At 38.1% G+C, this 19,987-nt stretch overlaps 1 protein-coding gene across 14 annotated transcripts in view; it reads left to right on the top strand.

Annotated features, from left to right (window-relative positions):
• The window catches only part of ESRRG (estrogen related receptor gamma), a 581,699-nt gene extending 565,066 nt beyond the window's left edge, over positions 1 to 16,633 (top strand). For all 14 annotated transcript variants that reach the window (XM_019639644.1, XM_019639646.1, XM_019639650.1 and 11 more), the window contains 2 exons: positions 1,050 to 1,319; positions 12,830 to 16,633. In XM_019639644.1, coding sequence (XP_019495189.1) covers positions 1,050 to 1,319; positions 12,830 to 13,074 — 515 coding nt within the window. In that variant the 3' untranslated portion in view covers positions 13,075 to 16,633. The remainder of the gene's footprint in view (positions 1 to 1,049; positions 1,320 to 12,829) is intronic.
• The last annotated feature ends 3,354 nt before the right edge of the window (positions 16,634 to 19,987 follow it).

Genomic DNA, 19,987 nt, shown 5'->3' with positions numbered 1-19,987 from the left:
TATATATATATATATATATATATATATATATATATATTTGCATATGTTTTCCCAAGCTCAGAGGGGACTGTAAGCCTGTATACCTGAGTGCAGACCAGATTTTTAGTAAATAATGGAAGCAGTCATCCAGATACTTGAGATAAAAATAATATACAGTATAGCTACACTTATTGAATGCATTTTACAAATACATGTTTTGTTGAATTATATATATATATATATATTTTTTTTTCCTCGAAAACAAAAATTAAGGAACAATTAAATTGTCTTGCTCAAAGTGAAACAGCCAGTAAGTAGCTCAGTGCGGCCAAACTTTAAATTCAGGCTCAAGCCCTGTTTGTATCCTACCCACCAAACCCCACTGCCTCCATATTTAACTTTTTAAATAACTGGATCTTAATCCCAAGAATAAACTTGCTATTCTACTTGAGGAGGAGGCTCGGATGGTAAGTAGCCTATTCTCTTTTACACCAATACAGCTTTAGAAAGGAATTCATGTTAAATATCAGTGGGGACAAATATCCAATTAGAAAGGCTGTTTTGGGTAGAAGCCTACTTATCATTCATGGTGCTTTATTATAGAGAAATGTTTCCACATTCCGCTCTGCTGTCTGACCTAAATCATGTGTTTTCCTGTATGTTTTTTATTGTTGCTTTTAAAAAACTTGTACGTTATTCGTAAAAACTTTATGAATAGTAGTTTTTAGAGATGAGGTTTAAAATCTGACTTCCTGTAAGACAGTCATTAGGACTTCAGCCAGAAAAATTACACGGTATTTTCTTCTCAAGCAAAAGAAACCAAACCACTCCTTTACTGCATGCCCCTCATCTGTGTCTAGGAAACCTAGAGGCAACACCACCAAATTGAAGCTGGCTTGTGGCTTTTGCTCTGCCACTCACACAATGATCAAGGGAACACTTAAGAGCATCTCTTCGAAGCTCAGCATAATTTTGGGCACAGGCGCAGAGGCCGACCACCATAGGAGGCTAATGTTGCATTATGAAATGATGGCTTTAGAGTAACTCGATCTGCCCTTCTTCCCATGCAGGCTTCTCCACACTGTCCCTGGCGGACCAGATGAGCCTCCTGCAGAGTGCGTGGATGGAAATTTTGATCCTGGGTGTCGTATACCGATCTCTTTCATTTGAGGATGAACTTGTCTATGCAGACGATTATATAATGGATGAAGACCAGTCCAAATTAGCCGGCCTTCTTGACCTCAATAATGCCATCCTGCAGCTGGTAAAGAAATACAAAAGCATGAAGCTGGAGAAAGAAGAATTTGTCACCCTCAAAGCGATCGCTCTTGCTAATTCAGGTTGGCATATTGACATGGTTGCTGTTACATTTTCTAATGTGTCACTTTTCACCCTTTCCCTTAACTTCTTCAGAGATTTGCTAGACCTAGTTGAAAATTCCATAAGAATCAGCAAAATTAGAATCATTATAGCTTTCTAGTGAGAAGTTAGAAATAAGAAAAATCAACTTAAAGGGGATTATTTCTATTGTATTGGCCTATTGAAAGCTGGGGAACTTTTACACCTAGTGCATTTACAAATTTGTAGTGTAAATGGATTTTCTCTGGGCAGAATTACCTCCATTGTCTTGTGTGCACAAGTGAAAAAGAAAATGAATTACAAACACACACAAACCATTTTCCCCCTCAAAAACATGCAAATGTTGTAACTGGCAAACTATGTTTAGTGCTGTTTTTAATTTTGGTTATCAAAGAATGCTCTGTTTTCTTACCTTCTGGAATTCTCTAGAAGTCAGAGTCTGCTGAGGGAGTAGTTCCCTCAGAGGTATTACTTAGGCAGTCAGGCTTCAGAATTATGGGAATAAACAGTCTTTACATTTGAACTGAAACGTACTAAAATAGGGAGCAACCTCTGATAAGTAAAAATCGTTGGCGCTTTGTTGTTTTCCCCTTTGTGCCTCTCCGCATGCTTTATTGTGGTCTTAAGTCTGTTTCAGCATTTGCATCAAGTTATGGATAGATCCCTCCTTAATGACGTGCCGATCATTAGATACCTGCGTGTCAATAACATGCTCTGATGCTACTGCCATTGACAGTCACACCGTGCCCCTCCATCTGCTTTTGTTTTGACCCTATCTTTGAACTTTATCTTGGTTGCCGGCCAGTAGTTTTCCCTTTAATTACAAGAAGGAAACTGTCAATAAAATCTGTTAAAGGGGTGCAATGAGTGGCTTGAATGGGCGGACGGCTATTTGTTCAAATTCTGCAGCATTCAAGGTATTGACAGTTTGTTTTCTGGGGCCATATGTGACGATCAATCTCAGGCTGGGCTCAGCCGCGCTGAAAAATGAAAAACCAGATTGCTTTTGCTTAGTTGTGGATGACGACGTTGTGATTTGGCGCAGTCCTAGTGAGATGAGACCTTCTGCCCAAATTGCCCCCATGAGAGCCAGGGATGCGTGACTGTTTTTAGAAATAATTTTTAATTGATTTTGTAATTAACAGTTCATCTACAATATTGATGCATGCATCCTTGGACGGATAGGAGGGAAATGGTTTTCAACCATAAGTTGTACTTTTCCTATTTGTCTTTTTAATGGAGGTTAGCTTTTCCGACTTTTAATTGTGTGAAATTACCCTTCTTCCTTACCCCGCCATTTACTTCGCTTCTCCTACTCCCGTGAAACTGTAAAATATGACTCAGGATGACACATGGCCTTGTTGTTACAAACCCTCACGAACACCTTGTCCTGCTCCCCAGAAAACCAAAGTGGGAGATGGGATCGAACTTTTCTGAGGATTTATTAGTTTGCACAGACTTCACATTAAAGCATCTCTCATAATTAGATGAAAGATTTGGGGAAGAATTTGTATTTGGTAATCATACAGTAATTCAAATTTAAAACATTTACATGGTTAATTATTGATAAAGGACACCAACCATGTTTCATATCTTTTCTGTTTCAGATTGCTTTTTTTTTATTATTATTAACTAATCATAAATACTGAGCACTGCTAAAATTTTATCATCCAAATTGCTAAAATTGTGTAGTTTTAGATGTTAGATGCTCACTTCCTGGCTATCGGTTACAATTTAGAGTGCCTTGAATTAATTAGTAGCAGCATTTCTGTCTCTGCTGTTTGGAAGTATAATCATTAATATTTTGATAAATATTCGAATCCCACGTACTCTTCTGTTAGGGGGAGGGGTGACCTACTTTAAAGCAGTGAGTAGGGATCAGAGAGTATTTAAAGAACTAGTTAATTTTTCTTGGGTAAAGCCAGAAATAGTTAACAAGCCCTCCCTGTTTTCTGTACCATAGTATTTAGTATTACTTTTTCTCAGAAAATTTCTTCATGTAAAACACAAATTTTCTGCAAGTTATTTTAACAGTCCTTGAGCCTCTGAATACCAAGAAAAATGAATTGAATCAGCGTCCATAATAAATGAGAAATGATTACTAAATACTATGAGGACCTTTTTAATATTCTAAGTTGTGCCACCTCCCCTGTGTTGTACAAATATGGCCTTTCTCTTACCCACCCAACCTGTGAGCCCCACCATTTTATTGTGGGATAAATTACTCAGAAAATCATTTTCTTTGATACTGTCAATATGAAGCCATCTCATTCTGTTTCTTACCATTATTTGGAGGACAGTGATAAAGTTGTAGATTCGATCTTGCCTAGATCCAGTGATTCTTAAGTTGCTCATAAATACATCAATATGAAAATGCTTTAATAATTTTCAGACACCCTAAAGAGCTCATAGGTCTTCTTTTAGTATTTCCAAATTTTGGGTCAACATAAGTGACTTTTTATGCACAGAGAAAACAAAAGCAAAAAAGAACAATTATTTCAGCTCTATTTATAGGTCTCTTAGCATTCTCTGTATAGTTTAGGTGTTAACAGCCATTGTCTCATTAATCTAAATTTCAGCTTATTTTAAACATCTGAAAAAAAATCCAATTATAAATGTTGTGCTTATGCTTGGGAAACAGGGAATTGGCTTCCTGATAATGGCTGTCATATTTTTTGTAGCTATGTTTCTGTCATATCGGAATTCGGGAATACTTATAATACCAAAGCACCAGTGGAAATATAAACCTTATCTATCTCCAGCTATATGAGATATATAAAATTATGTATATATAAATATATAAATATAAATATAAATATACACACACAGATATTAAACCTAATATTGTATTTCTTACATTCAAATTTTTGGAAACCCTAAATAATTGCTCCAGTTATTTTTGAAGGTAAGGAAACTCACTTAAACTACATAGTCTCTTATTTCTGAGCGCCAACAACCTCTTGAGCAATGGCTGTATCCCTGATACATCTTTGTGGGATCAAATTTAAAATGGAACATCTAGGTCACCGTTTGAACCATTGTAATTGTTAGGCTCCAGTTTTCTCATGTGCACATCAAAAGCATAGATGGATCCCTAGATTTTTTTTTCCATATGGGGAATCCTATGAATCTGTAATTAATTTTATGTTTTTATTGGAAAATACAAGGAAATATGACTACAAGCATTTGGGGTAGGATTATGTCATGCAATTCTATTCTCTCGATTGGTCCTATTGATTCTTATGTCTAAGAATTTGTTTGGAGCTATTATCACTGGCCCCAAGGTAATATACTCATTTTTATATAGTGGAAGATTAAAGCAGTTTAGGGTTTTACTTCCACGCAGTACTTCTGGAATAATAGCATCTATTGATAAAAGCTGCAGGTAATGTTTTGGTCATCAATTTTAATTCATAAGTAATCATAACCACCTCATGACAATATTTTGTTCTTGAGGACAAATGGTGAATGTTGAGAATTGTGGTGGAATTTCAAGGATAGGAAATTTATGATTCCTGTAGGAGACTGCAATGGGGAGGCATATATAATCAGAAAATTTGGACTTTCATATAGGTTTGGACTAGTGTTTCTCAGTCTTTTTTCATTATAACCTTTTAGATAGTCTTTTAAATGTTTTCCCTGATGAAATATTAATATCACAAATATACTATGTATCTGTTTATATACTGTGTATACACACACACACACACACACACACACATTTTACTTAAGAAGAGAGATTTTTTTCTACTCTTCAATTCTAAATTTCATCTAATTTGCAAATGCGTGGTTTAGCCATGTAACTGTTTTCTTCTCTGTATAACAAGGTGGGTAAATGAAATAATATCTACTATAGCATAACTGGCCTAAAATTTTTGTGCCAGTCACTTTTCAGTGAGGGCAGTACGTTTGCTCATATATTTGGTGTGTGGTGTGTATTTGTGATGAATTCAAAGTGTAGAAATAGTAACATCTGAACACCTGGTGTAAAAATGAAAAACCTTTTCAGTTCTTTAGAATCTACAAAAGGGGACCCTCACACAGTTTTACTGAGACTTTGACTAAATTGGCTGACTCAATATTCGGGAGATTGTTGTAGCTATTGGTCAAGAGAGTATCCTTTTTTTAGAATCTTTCCGGAGACTTTTGAAAAATTTTTATATTTTATTTATTTATTTACTTATTTATTTAATTGTATTTTTAGCCGTCTCTTGGGAATCTCATTTGATTTCCAAACTGTGTCTGTGAGGTGGATATGTCCAATGCCATTTTACAGGTAATTGAAGTGAGCTGATAAGAGATGTATAGCTACTTTGAGGCAGAGGGTTGGACCGCCTGTCCCTTGCTCTCAATAAGCTATTTCTATTCCACAAATAAGTATATGCCATGCCTTTAAAAGTGTCCATGCAGAAGACTTTAGTCATTGCAATTTCACATCTGCCAACCTCAATTGGTATTTTTAATGTAGTTTACTAGAATTTTGTGCCCACTTCCTTTATCTTGCTGTCTTCTTGGTGTTCTAGTGGTATACCACCACCCAGAAACATGCCAGTAATTGGAAACAAGATGTTTACCATATTATAGTATATTTTAAGAAATAAATATGGGTAGGTCTTTTGTGTCAGGTTGATATTTATTCTCGACTTCTACCCAGACCAAACCATAATTAACACTATCAGGTAAATAAGAAATCGAAACTGCCTTTCCATCTCCTAGTCTGCTTTTCTTTGGTTTTTGCTCAAATCTGCCCTCACTATTTGGGTAATTTATTTAAATTGATATATTAAGGTTGTTTTTTAAGTTTAATGCAACCCTTCCATTTGATACAAATTATGATAGTTCAAATTTGTACATAAAAAGTAAATCCTGGTTCTTCAATGTTTCTTATCATGGGGCATAGTATAGGAAAGATTTGCTTCAAGTATATCTATGCTTCCAACCTACATAATAAGCGTATAAACTACTTAGCAATTGCATTACTTCTAAGGAGGTACGTGCGGTTACAAAAAGTCATTAGCGTGGCACAAATCATTTCTGATGTTGTGGAAGGTTGACATATTTACCACTCAAGGTGGTATCAACAGTCGCTTATCGAGTATAATTGTCTGTATCACTTCTAGTAAAAGGAGTTAGAAAGCTCCTAGAAGAAGAGTGTAAGATACTGGAGGGCGTGAGAAGCCCTTGAGTACTTATAGGGAGGTAGAAAAGGCCTAGCTGGGAAATCGCATTATGCCAGGTAAACATAACAATGCTAACAATAATTTGGGATTTGTGACGGATGCCTGGGGGAAAGAAAATACGGGCCACAGGGTCTTTCTGTGGTTCAACCTTTTATGTAAATTCTGCAGAAGAGTGATTTGTGTGTCTGGTGTAAATGCACATACACAGAAGGCTGGCTCAATAGCCAGAGCAAGAAGTGAGGAAAACGGCTTTCCTGCCCCCAAAATAAGTGTGTGTTGATGGAAAGCTGTAAACTCAGAGTTCAGTTCTTCTCACCATGGTTAAGCACAAAATCAGAATCATTAGTACTCTTTTTAATATTAGAATTATACCTTCCCTAGGTTAGGAGAGACCGGGCAGATTTTTGATCCAACTCCCTACTTTGATATGTGCACAGCTTCCTTGGTATTCTTGCCAAGTGTTTTCTAGAGTCTGGATGGGGATTCTCTCTCCTTGACTCACTACTTTCTAGAAGGGACCAGTCCATCAGAAGTTTCTCCCTCCCTCCCTATCTCCTTCACTATTTTGATGTGAAATAAAACACAGACGAAAAACAAAACACAAAGAAACACATGTATTGCTTAATATGTACGTTTTCTATGACTGCTCTACCAAATTACCAAAACTTGGTTTTCTTTCAACGATGCATATTGATTCTCTTCCATTTCTGGAGGTAGGGAGTCCATCATCGGTCTCACTAGGTTCACGACAAGGTGTCAGCACGGCCGCAGCCCCTGCGGAGGCCCTCGGGGGACTGTTTATTTGCCTTTCCAGCTTCTCTAGCAGTGTTCCTTGCATTCTGTGGCTTATGGCACCTCCCTCCATCTTCAAAATGAGCAGGGCAGCCTGTTGCTCCCGAGGTGACATTGGCTTTTTCTTCCTTCCCTCCCTCTTAGAAGGACACTTTTGATTTCACCGAAGGCCCGTTTTCCAGCCCACCACAGTGGATATGTAAGCAAGGTGAAGAAATGAAACTTGGCGAGGTTTCCCGGGAACCCGTGCAGGTGTCTTATCTGTGTCTCAAGCCCCTCGCCTCCCACCAAAGTAACCGCTGTCCTGTCCTGACTTTTATAGTCATCACTTCCTTGTCTTTCCTGATGGTTTTATTTCTAAATGTATATCCCCAGACATGAAAGTTAGTCTTGTCCATTCATACATATTTTTTTTTTCCTTATGGGATTTGAAGTCTCCTTTAAAAGTTCTTTCATTTTTTTTCTTCTTTCTTATAATGTATCTATTGATCACGTCCGTCTGTGTGGACTTTGCAGATTGCATGTACTGGGTGCAGCTCACCGTGCTCCTCTGCCCTTGGCAATTTGTGTGAATTGGCATCTGGGATCAGAGACTGAATCAGACTCGGGTTCAATCCCTGTGGCACCCGTGGGTGCTGTGTACGCCTTGGGCGGCACGTAATGTCTGGTGGTCTCTGTTTTTATGATCATGGAGGCTGTTACCTCTCATTGCCCAAATCCATTCATCACTAGGGGTTGCAGAAATGGTGATTTGTAATTCTATTATTTCTTTTTTCACTCAGCAGCTGGGGTGTTTATGTAAAGTGATGTTTTCAGTCATCCTTACTTGTTCTCCAGTGATAAAATTTGTATAGCAAAAATGGGATAAATGCTTGATTCTTCCTGTTTCTTCACCAGTTTTCAAGATGAGGGATTGGTGCCCTCTTTTTTTTTTCTTTTAATGTCATTATAAACACATGTATTTAAACATATTCAATGGATTTCAATCCATTGTAATTATAATACTTTTTGACGCTGAAATTGTTCCATTTGGGGGCAGTTACCTTGGGTCACAGGTGTCAATTTTCTCTAGTGTTTTTCAGACCCCACTTTGGGTCAGTCTTCAGGTTACCTTCTGGAATGTTCCTGAATGACTTAGGGGTTTAGATAATGCCTTTCTTCTACTTGGCAGGATGTTCTGTACTCATCTTAAACATTTCCTGACCAGGGCCTGGAATCTAACTGCAACCTGGGTGCTAGTTTGTTCGTTACTTATTACCGCAATCCCAGGTTGGCCATTCTTCCTAGGCTTCTTCAGTGGATGGAGGTAGGAACACAGTAATCCTGATAGTGTATATATATGTGTCTCGGGGATACCGTGTCACTTAGTTTTTGTGTGAGTGGAATCAGTGGTTTTTAGTTGTGCTGTCTATCTGCTCTTGATGTTTACATAAATTAAGAGAGATTCTTTTCCTGCCGCCACTGCCATCTTCCTAGAATCCAGTTTAGCTATTTTTAATCTAAACTTTAGGATTGGCACCATGTTGTCAACATGTAGGGCCAACTACCCACGTTAATCAGGAGCCTCTTTTCCATGGCATTTGACCAGTACCCCAGCTCTGTGCAACCCAGAGGATTACTCTGTTAGATTCCTTATATACTGCATGTAATATTTTTGTGACACAATTCTCTTTTAGAGAATTTGCTTACTTCTCGGTCTTTTCCATCATCCTGGGTTTCATTCCTTTAGTAACTGGAGGGTCACATTGGTTCCACCCTTCCCACCCTTCTTCATGTAGGAACTTACAGACACTAACGAAAATCAATGTCTGTGTTCCACAGAAAGAGTTATTCGAAATGTTGGTTTATGTTATGTACTACACATGACTCTGAATAGACTTTATTTCTAATATTTGATCTCACCCTCAAAGTGAGATTTAGCACGATTGAGAAACTATTGCTAAAAATGAGTCCTAAAGACAGTTCCCAAGTGGAACATGGGCATTTGGAGGAGCTCAGCCTATGCCCACAATAATTAATATGTTTACTCTGAGAAGGGCAGTGTTTTACTCCAAGTAAGGTATCCAAAGAAAACCTTCTTTGCAACGACTGTAAGCCTCACTGAATTTTGCAGCTCTCGGTAGAAGGCTATCTAGCTACCTTCCCGAAGTAAATGACCTGAATGAGACACGTTCCTTTATGATTCCACTTCACACAGTAAAAGAGTAGAAGTTAACAGATGGGTACTCATTTATTATTAGGTGGTGAAACTTAATATATGCATCATTTGAATTCTGGTTATCTTTTGAAATCTCGATTATCTTAAAATAGCATGGTTGTTTTATTGTCTAGCTCAATAGTTCTCAATCATGGCTTTAAATCACCTCAATTAAAAAAAAAATACTGATGTGCTGATCCAGCCTCAGTTTTCTGATTTAATAGGTCTGGGCTTGGGCTCAGGCTATTTGTTTGTTTTTTTTTAACAACTTACCCAGAATTTTAAAAGTTATACCCTTACCCTTTCTAGTTAGTTCATAAACCTATGATTTGCATTATTAAGTTTAGTTGGTTCCCATCAGCACAAATACTGGGACTGTTGCCTTTAAAATATAAAGTTAAAAAGAAACCACCAGCAACCACCAAAGCTAAATGAGTACGCCATTTAATGCCAGTTCTGTTGAGCCTGGCACCGATGTGTAAGTTTTGCCCAAAGAACAAAACAGAGGTTACAGCCACAGAGTCAGAACTTGAACTGGGCTCTCTAATGGAGATTAATATTTTCTTCAGCAGTCTGCCAGCTGAATCATGGTCTCATTAAATAGTTCAGATTTAGTGAGTTTGCATTTAAAGTATTAGCCGATCGGAGAATGGGGAAAGCTAAAATGAGTTAGAATCTTTTCTGTAAATGGGAAGTTAAATTATCATAGTAATTTGATTAAATCATTTTTAAATCTCACAAGCTAAATCACAGCCTTTAAAGAATAGTTTGAAGTCTTAATTGCTGTTTGTGAGCGTCTCTCTCTGCTATTTGTTCTCGCCTCATTTCCTGTGACATCCTATAATATATCTTCTGCTGGGCACGAGTCGTGGGGACGGCAAGACTTGGGGTGGGGGCTGAGGTGACTGCTGCTGACTTCCAGCGTTTAGAGATCTGCTTTGTAGACGAAGGAGATGTATCCTGTATTGTTCCAGTAGTTAGATCCAGGACCAAAGGCTGAAAATTGGAGACAGATTTGGGGAAAATATGGAGACATTTCTAATCATGAGTTCTGCTCCTTGTCAAGTGGAAGGCTCTGCATGAAACTGGGAATGTCTTCATTAGAAATGTTGAGAAGATTCCTGATGAAGATGGAAGGTTAAACCAGATGAGCTCAGAGGACAGTTTCAACTCTTTTTTTTTTTTTTAAAGGAAATATCATGTCAGTCAGTGTTAAATTCTGGAAGCGTGCTTATGATTCAAAGAAACCTGAGTTTAAGCTTAATTGTGACCCTTACTACCAGCGCCATGTAATTTGCAGGGCCGCTGGGAGATGAAATGCGGCTGTGCTTATAAAGTGCTATTAGGGGCCTCACCCGAAACAGGTACTTAATACATGGTATATTTAGTATGTTGATTCTGCTGTTGTTTTCCTGGTTTTTTTTTTTTTTGGTTTGCTTGAAAAATAGTTATTTTGTTTTGATTTTGTCTGTAAAGAATGCAATTCCTATTTTCCCCATCCCTTGATTGCCCTCTGTTTTTACTTAGAGTGCTAAGTTTTAGTCCCAGGATAGGCTGGGTAACTCCACCTTGTGTCAGTTCCCTTAATGTACAAGGTCAGTCTTCTGTGTACCTGAACATGCACCGTGTGTGTTGTCTGTGCTCACCACTTCCCCTCCAGACAGCATGGAAGTGCAAACATAGAGAGGAAAGCACATCAGAGCATGTTGTCGTCACCTCTGTGACTGTTTTTGTCACTGATGTTACCAACCCTTAGATGACTTTGGAAATTATGTGTGCTTGTGTTAAAGAGAAGGCATATAGGAAGCGGATGGGATTGACATCCATCCAGGAACCAGATTGGAGAGACACCTAGAAAGAAACAATCCATAGGGAAAGGCAAAGGTATGTGTTGGGGAGCCTTGAGTTTCACTCCAGGGCACCATGATCGACATTTCAACCTGGAAGAATTCCTTTTTTTGGCTCCTCCAGGCAGGTATCAAGTCTTGAGCAGTAAACACTTATAAACAGTTGTATTCCAGATTATTCAAAACTCTTTCAGAAATACGTGTCATTACCCACCTAATATAAATACTGGTCAATTCACCAATGATATGGTGAAATGATTCAAAACGATGATCTAAAAGAAAAAAAAAACTCAACACAATACAAAGAAATTTTAAAAATATATATTAGTTCTGATAATGGCAGTCAGTCATTTAATTACTTTGCCATAATTTTATTATATGTTTAGCTACTTGATTTAAAATTTCATTTTGTCTCTCTTTTTGTGCATGTGACCTGACAGTTGAATTATATGAAAGATTAGGCTAACTACATATATCTTAGAGCTCTGCGTTCTCAGAGAAGTAGAATTATTAAACATGCAGAATTCCCCCAAAGACCCCATTATGTGTAATTAACAGATAAACTGTCATCAGAATCAATAAAACGTGCTAAATGATTCAAACTTGTATATAATTAAGTGTCTGTTTTAGAGCTAGAGCTGTAACTTTAATCCCCCTCTCCCCAATCTCACACTTCTCGCAAGAATAATTGTGGCAACCCTGTTAACCCTTTCCTTGCTTGATCAAATTAGATTTTTAAATTAGTCACTGGAGGGCAAAGTTCGCCTTCACAAATGTGAAAAATATTTCAGAACTCATTAATCTACAGACTTCACTTGTACTTCAGTAGTGAGGCAGACAATGTAAGGATCTGTTAAGGAGCTGTGAATAATAGTACGCAAAAAATTCTAAAAAGGACATTCACTTTATTGTGATTTCTGTGTAGTCAATGACTGAACACTGTCAGATTCAGTGTATGTACGAAAGATTTAAGAATTCTGAAAATCCTGGTCATCAATGTTATTCCATCCTTTTGGGAAACATGAGCTTTTTCAGGGTCAGATCAGAATTTTGGACTTCACCTCCACAGCACTTAGAGCAACACTGAATAGATGGCCTTCCCTAATTGTTGAATCAATGAATAAATTCATGAATGAGGTAATGAATAAAACAGTCAAGACTGGAATCTGTTAAAAGAACGTCTTCTCTTGCTCAGTGTTAGTAGGAAAACAAACAAAACAAAAAAACAATACACATTTTAAATAATGGACCTTTCGTAATAATTCCCATGTTCTAATTCAACATTGAAAGTTATCTACTGTAGGGAAATTTAGACCAAAAGAAAAAAAAAATGGAGTTTGGAAAGGTGAGGCTCTAAGCGAATCCGTTTAGAGCTGGAGACCTTCAAGGATCACATGGAACTTAGGTAACTGTCACGTGCATAGGTTTTCATTGTTGCTAACAGTATTGTTTCTGTTTGTTGCTTTGTCATACAGACTCCATGCACATAGAAGACGTGGAGGCCGTCCAGAAGCTTCAGGATGTCTTGCACGAGGCCCTGCAGGATTATGAGGCCGGCCAGCACATGGAAGACCCTCGCAGGGCTGGCAAGATGCTGATGACGCTGCCCCTGCTGAGGCAGACCTCCACCAAGGCCGTGCAGCATTTCTACAACATCAAACTAGAAGGCAAAGTCCCCATGCACAAACTTTTTTTGGAAATGCTGGAGGCCAAGGTCTGACTAAAAGCTTCCTGGGCCTTCCTATCCTGCACGCCGCAAAAGGGAAAAGAAACCCAAGAGTGATGTCGAAGAAACTTAGAGTTTAGTGTAACACCATAAAAAATCAACAAAGACTGCACTGATGACTTAGCAGCAAGACTCCGAAGCAGCTTTCAGAGTTCTCCATCTCTCCCTGCCGAATTTCTTTCTACCTGATCTCATCCTTTCCTTATTTCTCTCCCTCTCTTTTATTTTATTTTTCTCACCTCGTCATGCCTCCTCTCCATTTCTTGGCTTCCTTTTGATTCCTGGTTTCCTCTATTTCTCATTTCCTTCTCTTTCTTCCCTTCGTTCCTCCCTCCCTTCCTTCTCAATTTTAAATAGCTCTCGTTGTTAAGAAATTTTTTTTTTCTTCCTTCCTTCTGCTGCTGAACTTTTCAAAGAGGTCTCTAATGGAAGAGCATAGGAAGCCAGCCCTGCCAAAGGATGGAAATCCATAATATGGATGCCACTGAACTTATTGTGAACCAGAATGTCCCCAGTGACTAAGGAATCAAAGACAGAGCCACTGCACCTACAGTACAGTGCGATGTCGACGAATTGACTGAGAGCAGTATTAGATTTCATGGGAGCAGCCCCTAATTAGACAACTTAAGAACGCTGCTGCTTGTCATCGCTTTTCCATCTAGATCAGTTATAGCCATCTGATTCCTTAATTGTTTTTTCAAGTCTTCCAGGTATTTGTTAGTTTAGCTACTATGTAACTTTTTCAGGGAATAGGTTAAGCTTTATTCATTCATGCAATACTAAAGAGGAATACGAATACTGCGATTGTGTGCTGGCTTTGAACAATGATGAACACTAATCAATGAAGGACAAATGAATCCTGAAGGAAGATTTTTAAAAAAATGTTTTGTTTCTTCTTACCAATGGAGATTTTTTTGTACCAGCTTTACCACTTTTCAGCCATTTATTAATATGGGAATTTAACTTAAGCAATAGTTGAAGGGAAGGTGCATATTATCACGGATGCAATTTATGTTGTGTGCCAGTCTGGTCCCAAGCATCAGTTTCTTACCATGAGCTCCGGTTTACCTAAACGCTCACCGGCACAAAGGATTTGATTACACCTGCAGTGACTCCACGTAGTCACGTACGTACGTGCTGCACATGGAATCCAGGCCCGTAGAATTTCAGGAGTCACCTCTACCTGGGAGGTACAGTTGCCATATGATTTCTAGCTGCCACGGTGGTTAGGAACGAGTTACTGCCTGTTTGCAAAGTTACAAACCTTGTCCCCGAGGAGCTGTGAGCCAGTATTCATTTCAAAGGCAATAAGGCAAATGCCCGAATTTGAACAACAACAACAACAAATCATCCAAGCCGACAGACGTCTGACCAAATTCTAAAACCTATGTATATGAGTTGAATCATTTAGGGATGTTTGTTTAAATTAATCGGCAGATTTTTACCAAGAGCAAAGCCAATGTATCTGCTTTTCAACCAGTCTTGTCACAGCAAGAGTGTCAGTCAGGTTCCCGACTGTTAAGAGGTGTAATCTAAAGAAGCAATCAATTAGACGCCCCCGAAATCTAGAGTCGCTGAATAACCAATAAACAGTACCCTCCATCCAATGCTATCCCAACGGACCAGTGTTAGTAGCTGCTCCCTGTACTATGTGAACAGTCATATTCTATGTACACAGATGTAATTAAAACTGTAATCCTAACAAACAAAAGAAGTGTAGTTCAGCTTTTCAATGTTTCATGTTTGCTGTGCTTTTCGGAACTTTATGTTGCATTCTAAGATTGTCGTCTTGTTCTTCTTGTGGTGTTTGGATTCTTGTGGTGTGTGCTTTTAGACACAGGGTAGAATTAGAGACAATATTGGATGTACAATTCCTCAGGAGACTACAAGTAGTATATTCTATTCCTTAACAGTAATAAGGTTCTTCCTAATAAGAATTAAGAGATCAAAACTCCAGACACGTACTCATCACGAACAGATATACATCGAAATCATAATAATATTTTCAAAACAAGGAATCATTTCTTTAATGGTTTATTATAGAATACCAATGTATAGCTTAGAAATAAAACTTTGAATATTTCAATAACATAGATAAGTCTAATTTTTAAATGCTGTATATATGGCTTCCACTCAATCATCTCTCAGATGTTGTTATTAACTCGCTCTGTGTTGTTGCAAAACTTTTTGGTGCGGACACGTTTCCAAAACTATTGCTACTTTGTGTGCTTTAAACGAAATATCCTGGGTTGATGTTACATCAGCCTCATGCTAGGAATACTGTGTATCTATCATTAGCTATATGGGACTATATTGTAGATTGTGGTTTCTCTGTAGAGAAGTGACTGTAGTATGATTCTAGATAAATCATCATTAGCAATTCATTCAGATGGTCAATAACTTGAAATTTATAGCTGTGATAGGAGTTCAGAAATTGGCACATCCCTTTAAAAATAACAACAGAAAATCCAACTCCTGGGAAAAAAAAAGGTGCTGATTCTATAAGATTATTTATATATGTAAGTGTTTCAAAAGATTATTTTCCAGGAAGTCTGTGCAGGGTTTAAGTTGCTACTGTTCAACCACATTATATAGAACTAAAAATATATACAATATATGCATTGTTTTTACTGTATCACATTAAAGTACTTGGGCTTCAGAAGAAAGAGCCAATTGACTAAAAACCTGAGATGGAGATATGTCAAAAGAAGGAAGTACAATTGTTTAGCTTTCAGTTTAAGTAAAACAAGGATCATATAAATAGGAAACACGACTAACGTGAAGGCCTAAAGAACTGTAGGAGCTTTAGGGTACATGCTCCCCTTAAACCTCGCTTGAGGTAAGTTGTTTCAAGTTTCAAGCAAGACCATTTACTTAATGTGAAGTTTTGGGAAATTATAAAGGTGTATGTTTTAGCCACATGATTTTAATTTTAATTTTGCTTCTTTTCGGTTTGTTATTTAAAGCAATATGATTGTGTGACTCCCTGCAGTTACACTTGTGTTTCAATCAGATCAGATTGTTGTATTTATTCCACTATTTTGCATTTAAATGATAACATAAAAGATATAAAAAATTTAAAACTGCTATTTTTCTTATAGAAGAGAAAATGGGTGTTGGTGATTGTATTTTAATTATTTAAGCGTCTCTGTTTACCTGCCTAGGAAAACATTTTATGGCAGTCTTATGTGCAAAGATCGTAAAAGGACAAAAAAAAAAATTAAACTGCTTATAATAATCCAGGAGTTGCATTATAGCCAGTAGTAAAAAGAATACTAATAATACTAATAATAATAAAACCATGTCTATAGCTATAGATGGGCTTCACATCTGTAAAGCAATCAATTGTATATTTTTGTGATGTGTACCATACTGTGTGCTCCAGCCAATGTCCATTTGTGTAAATGTATTTATTTTATATTGTATATATTGTTAAATGCAAAAAGGAGATATGATTCTGTAACTCCAATCAGTTCAGATGTGTAACTCAAATTATTATGCCTTTCAGGATGATGGTAGAGCAATATTAAACAAGCTTCCACTTTTGATCGCTCTTTCGTTTTGTGTTTCTTTATTTTCCCCCCACGGAAGAACCAAATCAATCAACACTGCCCTTTGTGGCTTCCACTGGAAGAGTACCTCTGAGTACCTGTTCCCTAAAAATAAAGTGGGAGTTTAAATAAGAGCTATATAAAGGCTTGTCAGGATGAATTCCAGGGTGCCAAGAGACATTTTGCATATTTAAGAGTATGCAAAGTGTCTTGTGGCACATTAGAATTCATTCTGACAAGCCTTTATATAGCTCTTACTTAATCTCCAAGCGTCTCCACATCACCCTGCGTTACTCAAAATCATCGCCTCTATGTCAATGTCATAACAGAAAACTTTGCCCCTATTTTAAGATCATCTTCAAACTAGAGATACCTATTATTTCCCTCCATCCACAATTAAATCGTGCGTTTGCGCTGAGCTCCTCGGCAAGCTGCATGCTTTCTGGAGCAGCAGTGGGGCTGCTGACCAGATTTCCTGAATAAGAAATCAACACCCGAGTTTATAGATCTGTGCGCGTGAGGCGGGGGCGAGCTGTCTTCAGCTTCCAGAGGGTTAAGCAGCGCTGCTGACAGCGAAAGGCCTCCTCTCGCCTTTTTCCCTCGGAGAGGTCACAGCCCTTGCTGCTCCGGGTCACGCTGCGCCTCCACTGGACCCATCACCAAGGTGCTAATATGTGCTTTCTTGTCTTCTCTGCCTATCTGGAGAGTGTTTTTGTCATTGTGTTTGCCCACTGTATTTCTCACCTTTCAGAAGCAGCCGGTTCTCTAGAGAAGCACGCTGATGACTCGAAGGCCACCAAACCGAGTCAGATTTAGGGACGTGAGATTATCTAAACGGTAAAATGCACTGGCTGGCAACCAAACTCATAGCTGTCGTTTCCTATTTTAAAGTCCTTTCCGTCGCGGTGGATCAGCGTAGAATCTCACGTTTTACTTTGGGTGTTCTTAAAGTACTTGGGTGGAACTGAGACAAGATACAAAGCTAAAAGGAAAAAAACGAAAAAAAAAAAACCAAACAAAAAATGCCTGTCATCTTCCAGTCAGGTCCTCATTTAAAAATATATACGTTACGTGCACATGCATTTAAGAACCTAAATGTCAGGCTTCTCTTGCTGGTTTTTGTAATTTAGAATAATTATGGAAGAACTGTTTTGGTGCTGTGCTATTTATCACGGGTGCCTCAGGTATAAAAGAAAATAATCATGTCGGATTTTGGCATTTTAGCATATTGTATTTCTGGATGCAATGAGTCGCTCTGATAAATTGGGTGATGTTGATTGTGTCAAGGAATCACTTTTATTTGCATCTGTTGTTTATAAGTGATTTTTTTGTCCTTTAAAGTTGTGTTTTCCAAGCTTGGCTGCATATTAGAAACACCTGGAGAGTATTAAGAATTCCTGATGATTGTATCTATCCTCCCACCCCCATCCCTGCCCACCACCAAGACTGGGGTTTAATTGGTTTGACATGTGGCCTGGGCTTTGGAATGATAAAATACATACCCAGGTGATTCTAATGCGAAGATAAGATGAGGAAGCCGCTGCTTTAAATTTTATCTATTCCTCAAATAAGCCAGGAATGTCCTAAAACATTTAAAAAACTTTTCATACATGGGTTCTGCATTTTGTGTTTTAGGCTATTTTTAAAAAATTATCAAGATAAAAGGACTTAAGGGTTTTTACTCACAAATCCAAAACCAATGACATACACCTGGGCTGTCTCCACCTCCACCCTGCCCCCTCACAGTCCTTCTCATCTCTGTCTTTCCCCAACACACCTGGAGAACACATTTTATTGGATGACTCTCAAGCCTATCTGGTTATGCCCATGTAAAAATAGAGGTATCTGCTCAAAAACTCATGCAGACTATCTCACAATCCCTCCCGCCCCCTGTTCATTTGGCTCTTTTATGTGCTTTAAAATGGATTCAGGTGTAGTTTAAAACACCCGTTTCTTTTTTCCTACTAAAGAAAGCGAAACAGCAACAAAATTAGAACACAATTGATTTCTCCAGATGACTTATCTTACCCCTATTTTCCAAGCGGCTGATTGAGGTAACAGGTAGAGATGAGGTAGAACAGAGATCGGCTAGTACATCCTTGGGTCTGTGCAAAAACTTCAGGTATGTATGCTTTGTTTATTGCAAAACGTAACTTGTGAATAGGCTGTAAGAGAAAAGAGAGGGATGCTGAAGGCTTTTACTTCACCCGCAGTGGTTTACATGCTGAAAGAGAGGTCCATAGTCCAATAGACATAGAAGTGTTTGTTGACATCAGTGTTTCCAACTTTTAAGTCTAGCCTCGTGCTCTTCCGTAGTGTGTGGGGGAGGGGCGGGGGGCACGAAGCAAATAGCAGTAGATTGATTGCACACTGCATCTTATTATGAAACAAAATAGGAAAGAAAGGAATTTCAAAATATAATCCCCCTTTCCCAGGAGTATTTGTCTTGTTCTCCATGAAGTTAAAGGTCTGAAATAATGTGCCCATCAGGGGCTCAATGTTGCATGTCCATGCCAGTTGGTCCAAGGGCTTGTTATGACGGTAATCGCCTACTGAAACGTGAGCTTGGATTGCAACAATACAATTGCTACCAGCTCACCCGCTGGGAGAAATATTTTATTATTGTCAAACGCCCTCCACAGAGATTTGTTTTGCCTGTTCCTGTTTAAATTAAATTCAAAGCAGAACTGCATTACTAGTTCTCTGGAGTATATTTGAGATAAACAACTAGTCTTCTAATTTAGGATTCCTGGCTAGCTCAAATTTGTTTATTAGCAGAAAAATGACAATAGGTGACACCATAGCTGCAGGGATATTATGATGGCAGCCACACAAGAGATGTACATACTGAGTCCATGACCTAAAAGCAAAAGAACTCCTTTTTTCATTACACATGCCAGTCAGATTAATAATTAACTATTTCATCCATTGTACGATCTTAAAAAAAGGAAAGATGTCCCCGTCATGCAGTGCCATAACCTATCATAGAAATTTGGCCATGAGGAAATTTGCTCCAAGTAAGAAGTATTTTTAAACTTAAGACCGTAGACCAACTGTCTGTCTCCGTGTGTAAAAATATTTTTAAACAGCAGAGTAGTAGACATAGCACAGAAATTCAAAGCATGAGTGAAAACGCTCTTTAAGCATATACTATGCTTTCCCAGTATTACTTCTAAAAAGAATTGAAAAGAATATCCTAGACTATATGGAATTATTGGATCATTTTGCCAGAGGCCCTATACTGCAGCTTTGACTAAAGATTCTGAAACAGTGAAGCTTTAGTCAATACTCATTTTGTTCCTGGCAGTCAAATTAGAACTGGACTTGATTCTATAAAAAAATGTCTGTTCCCTTGG

Source organism: Hipposideros armiger, unplaced genomic scaffold, assembly GCF_001890085.2.
Source record: "Hipposideros armiger isolate ML-2016 unplaced genomic scaffold, ASM189008v1 scaffold_45, whole genome shotgun sequence".
Classification (NCBI taxonomy): Eukaryota; Metazoa; Chordata; class Mammalia; order Chiroptera; family Hipposideridae; genus Hipposideros; species Hipposideros armiger.
The sequence above is the reverse complement of the archived record's forward strand: the minus strand, read 5'-3'. Positions and strand labels throughout refer to the sequence as shown.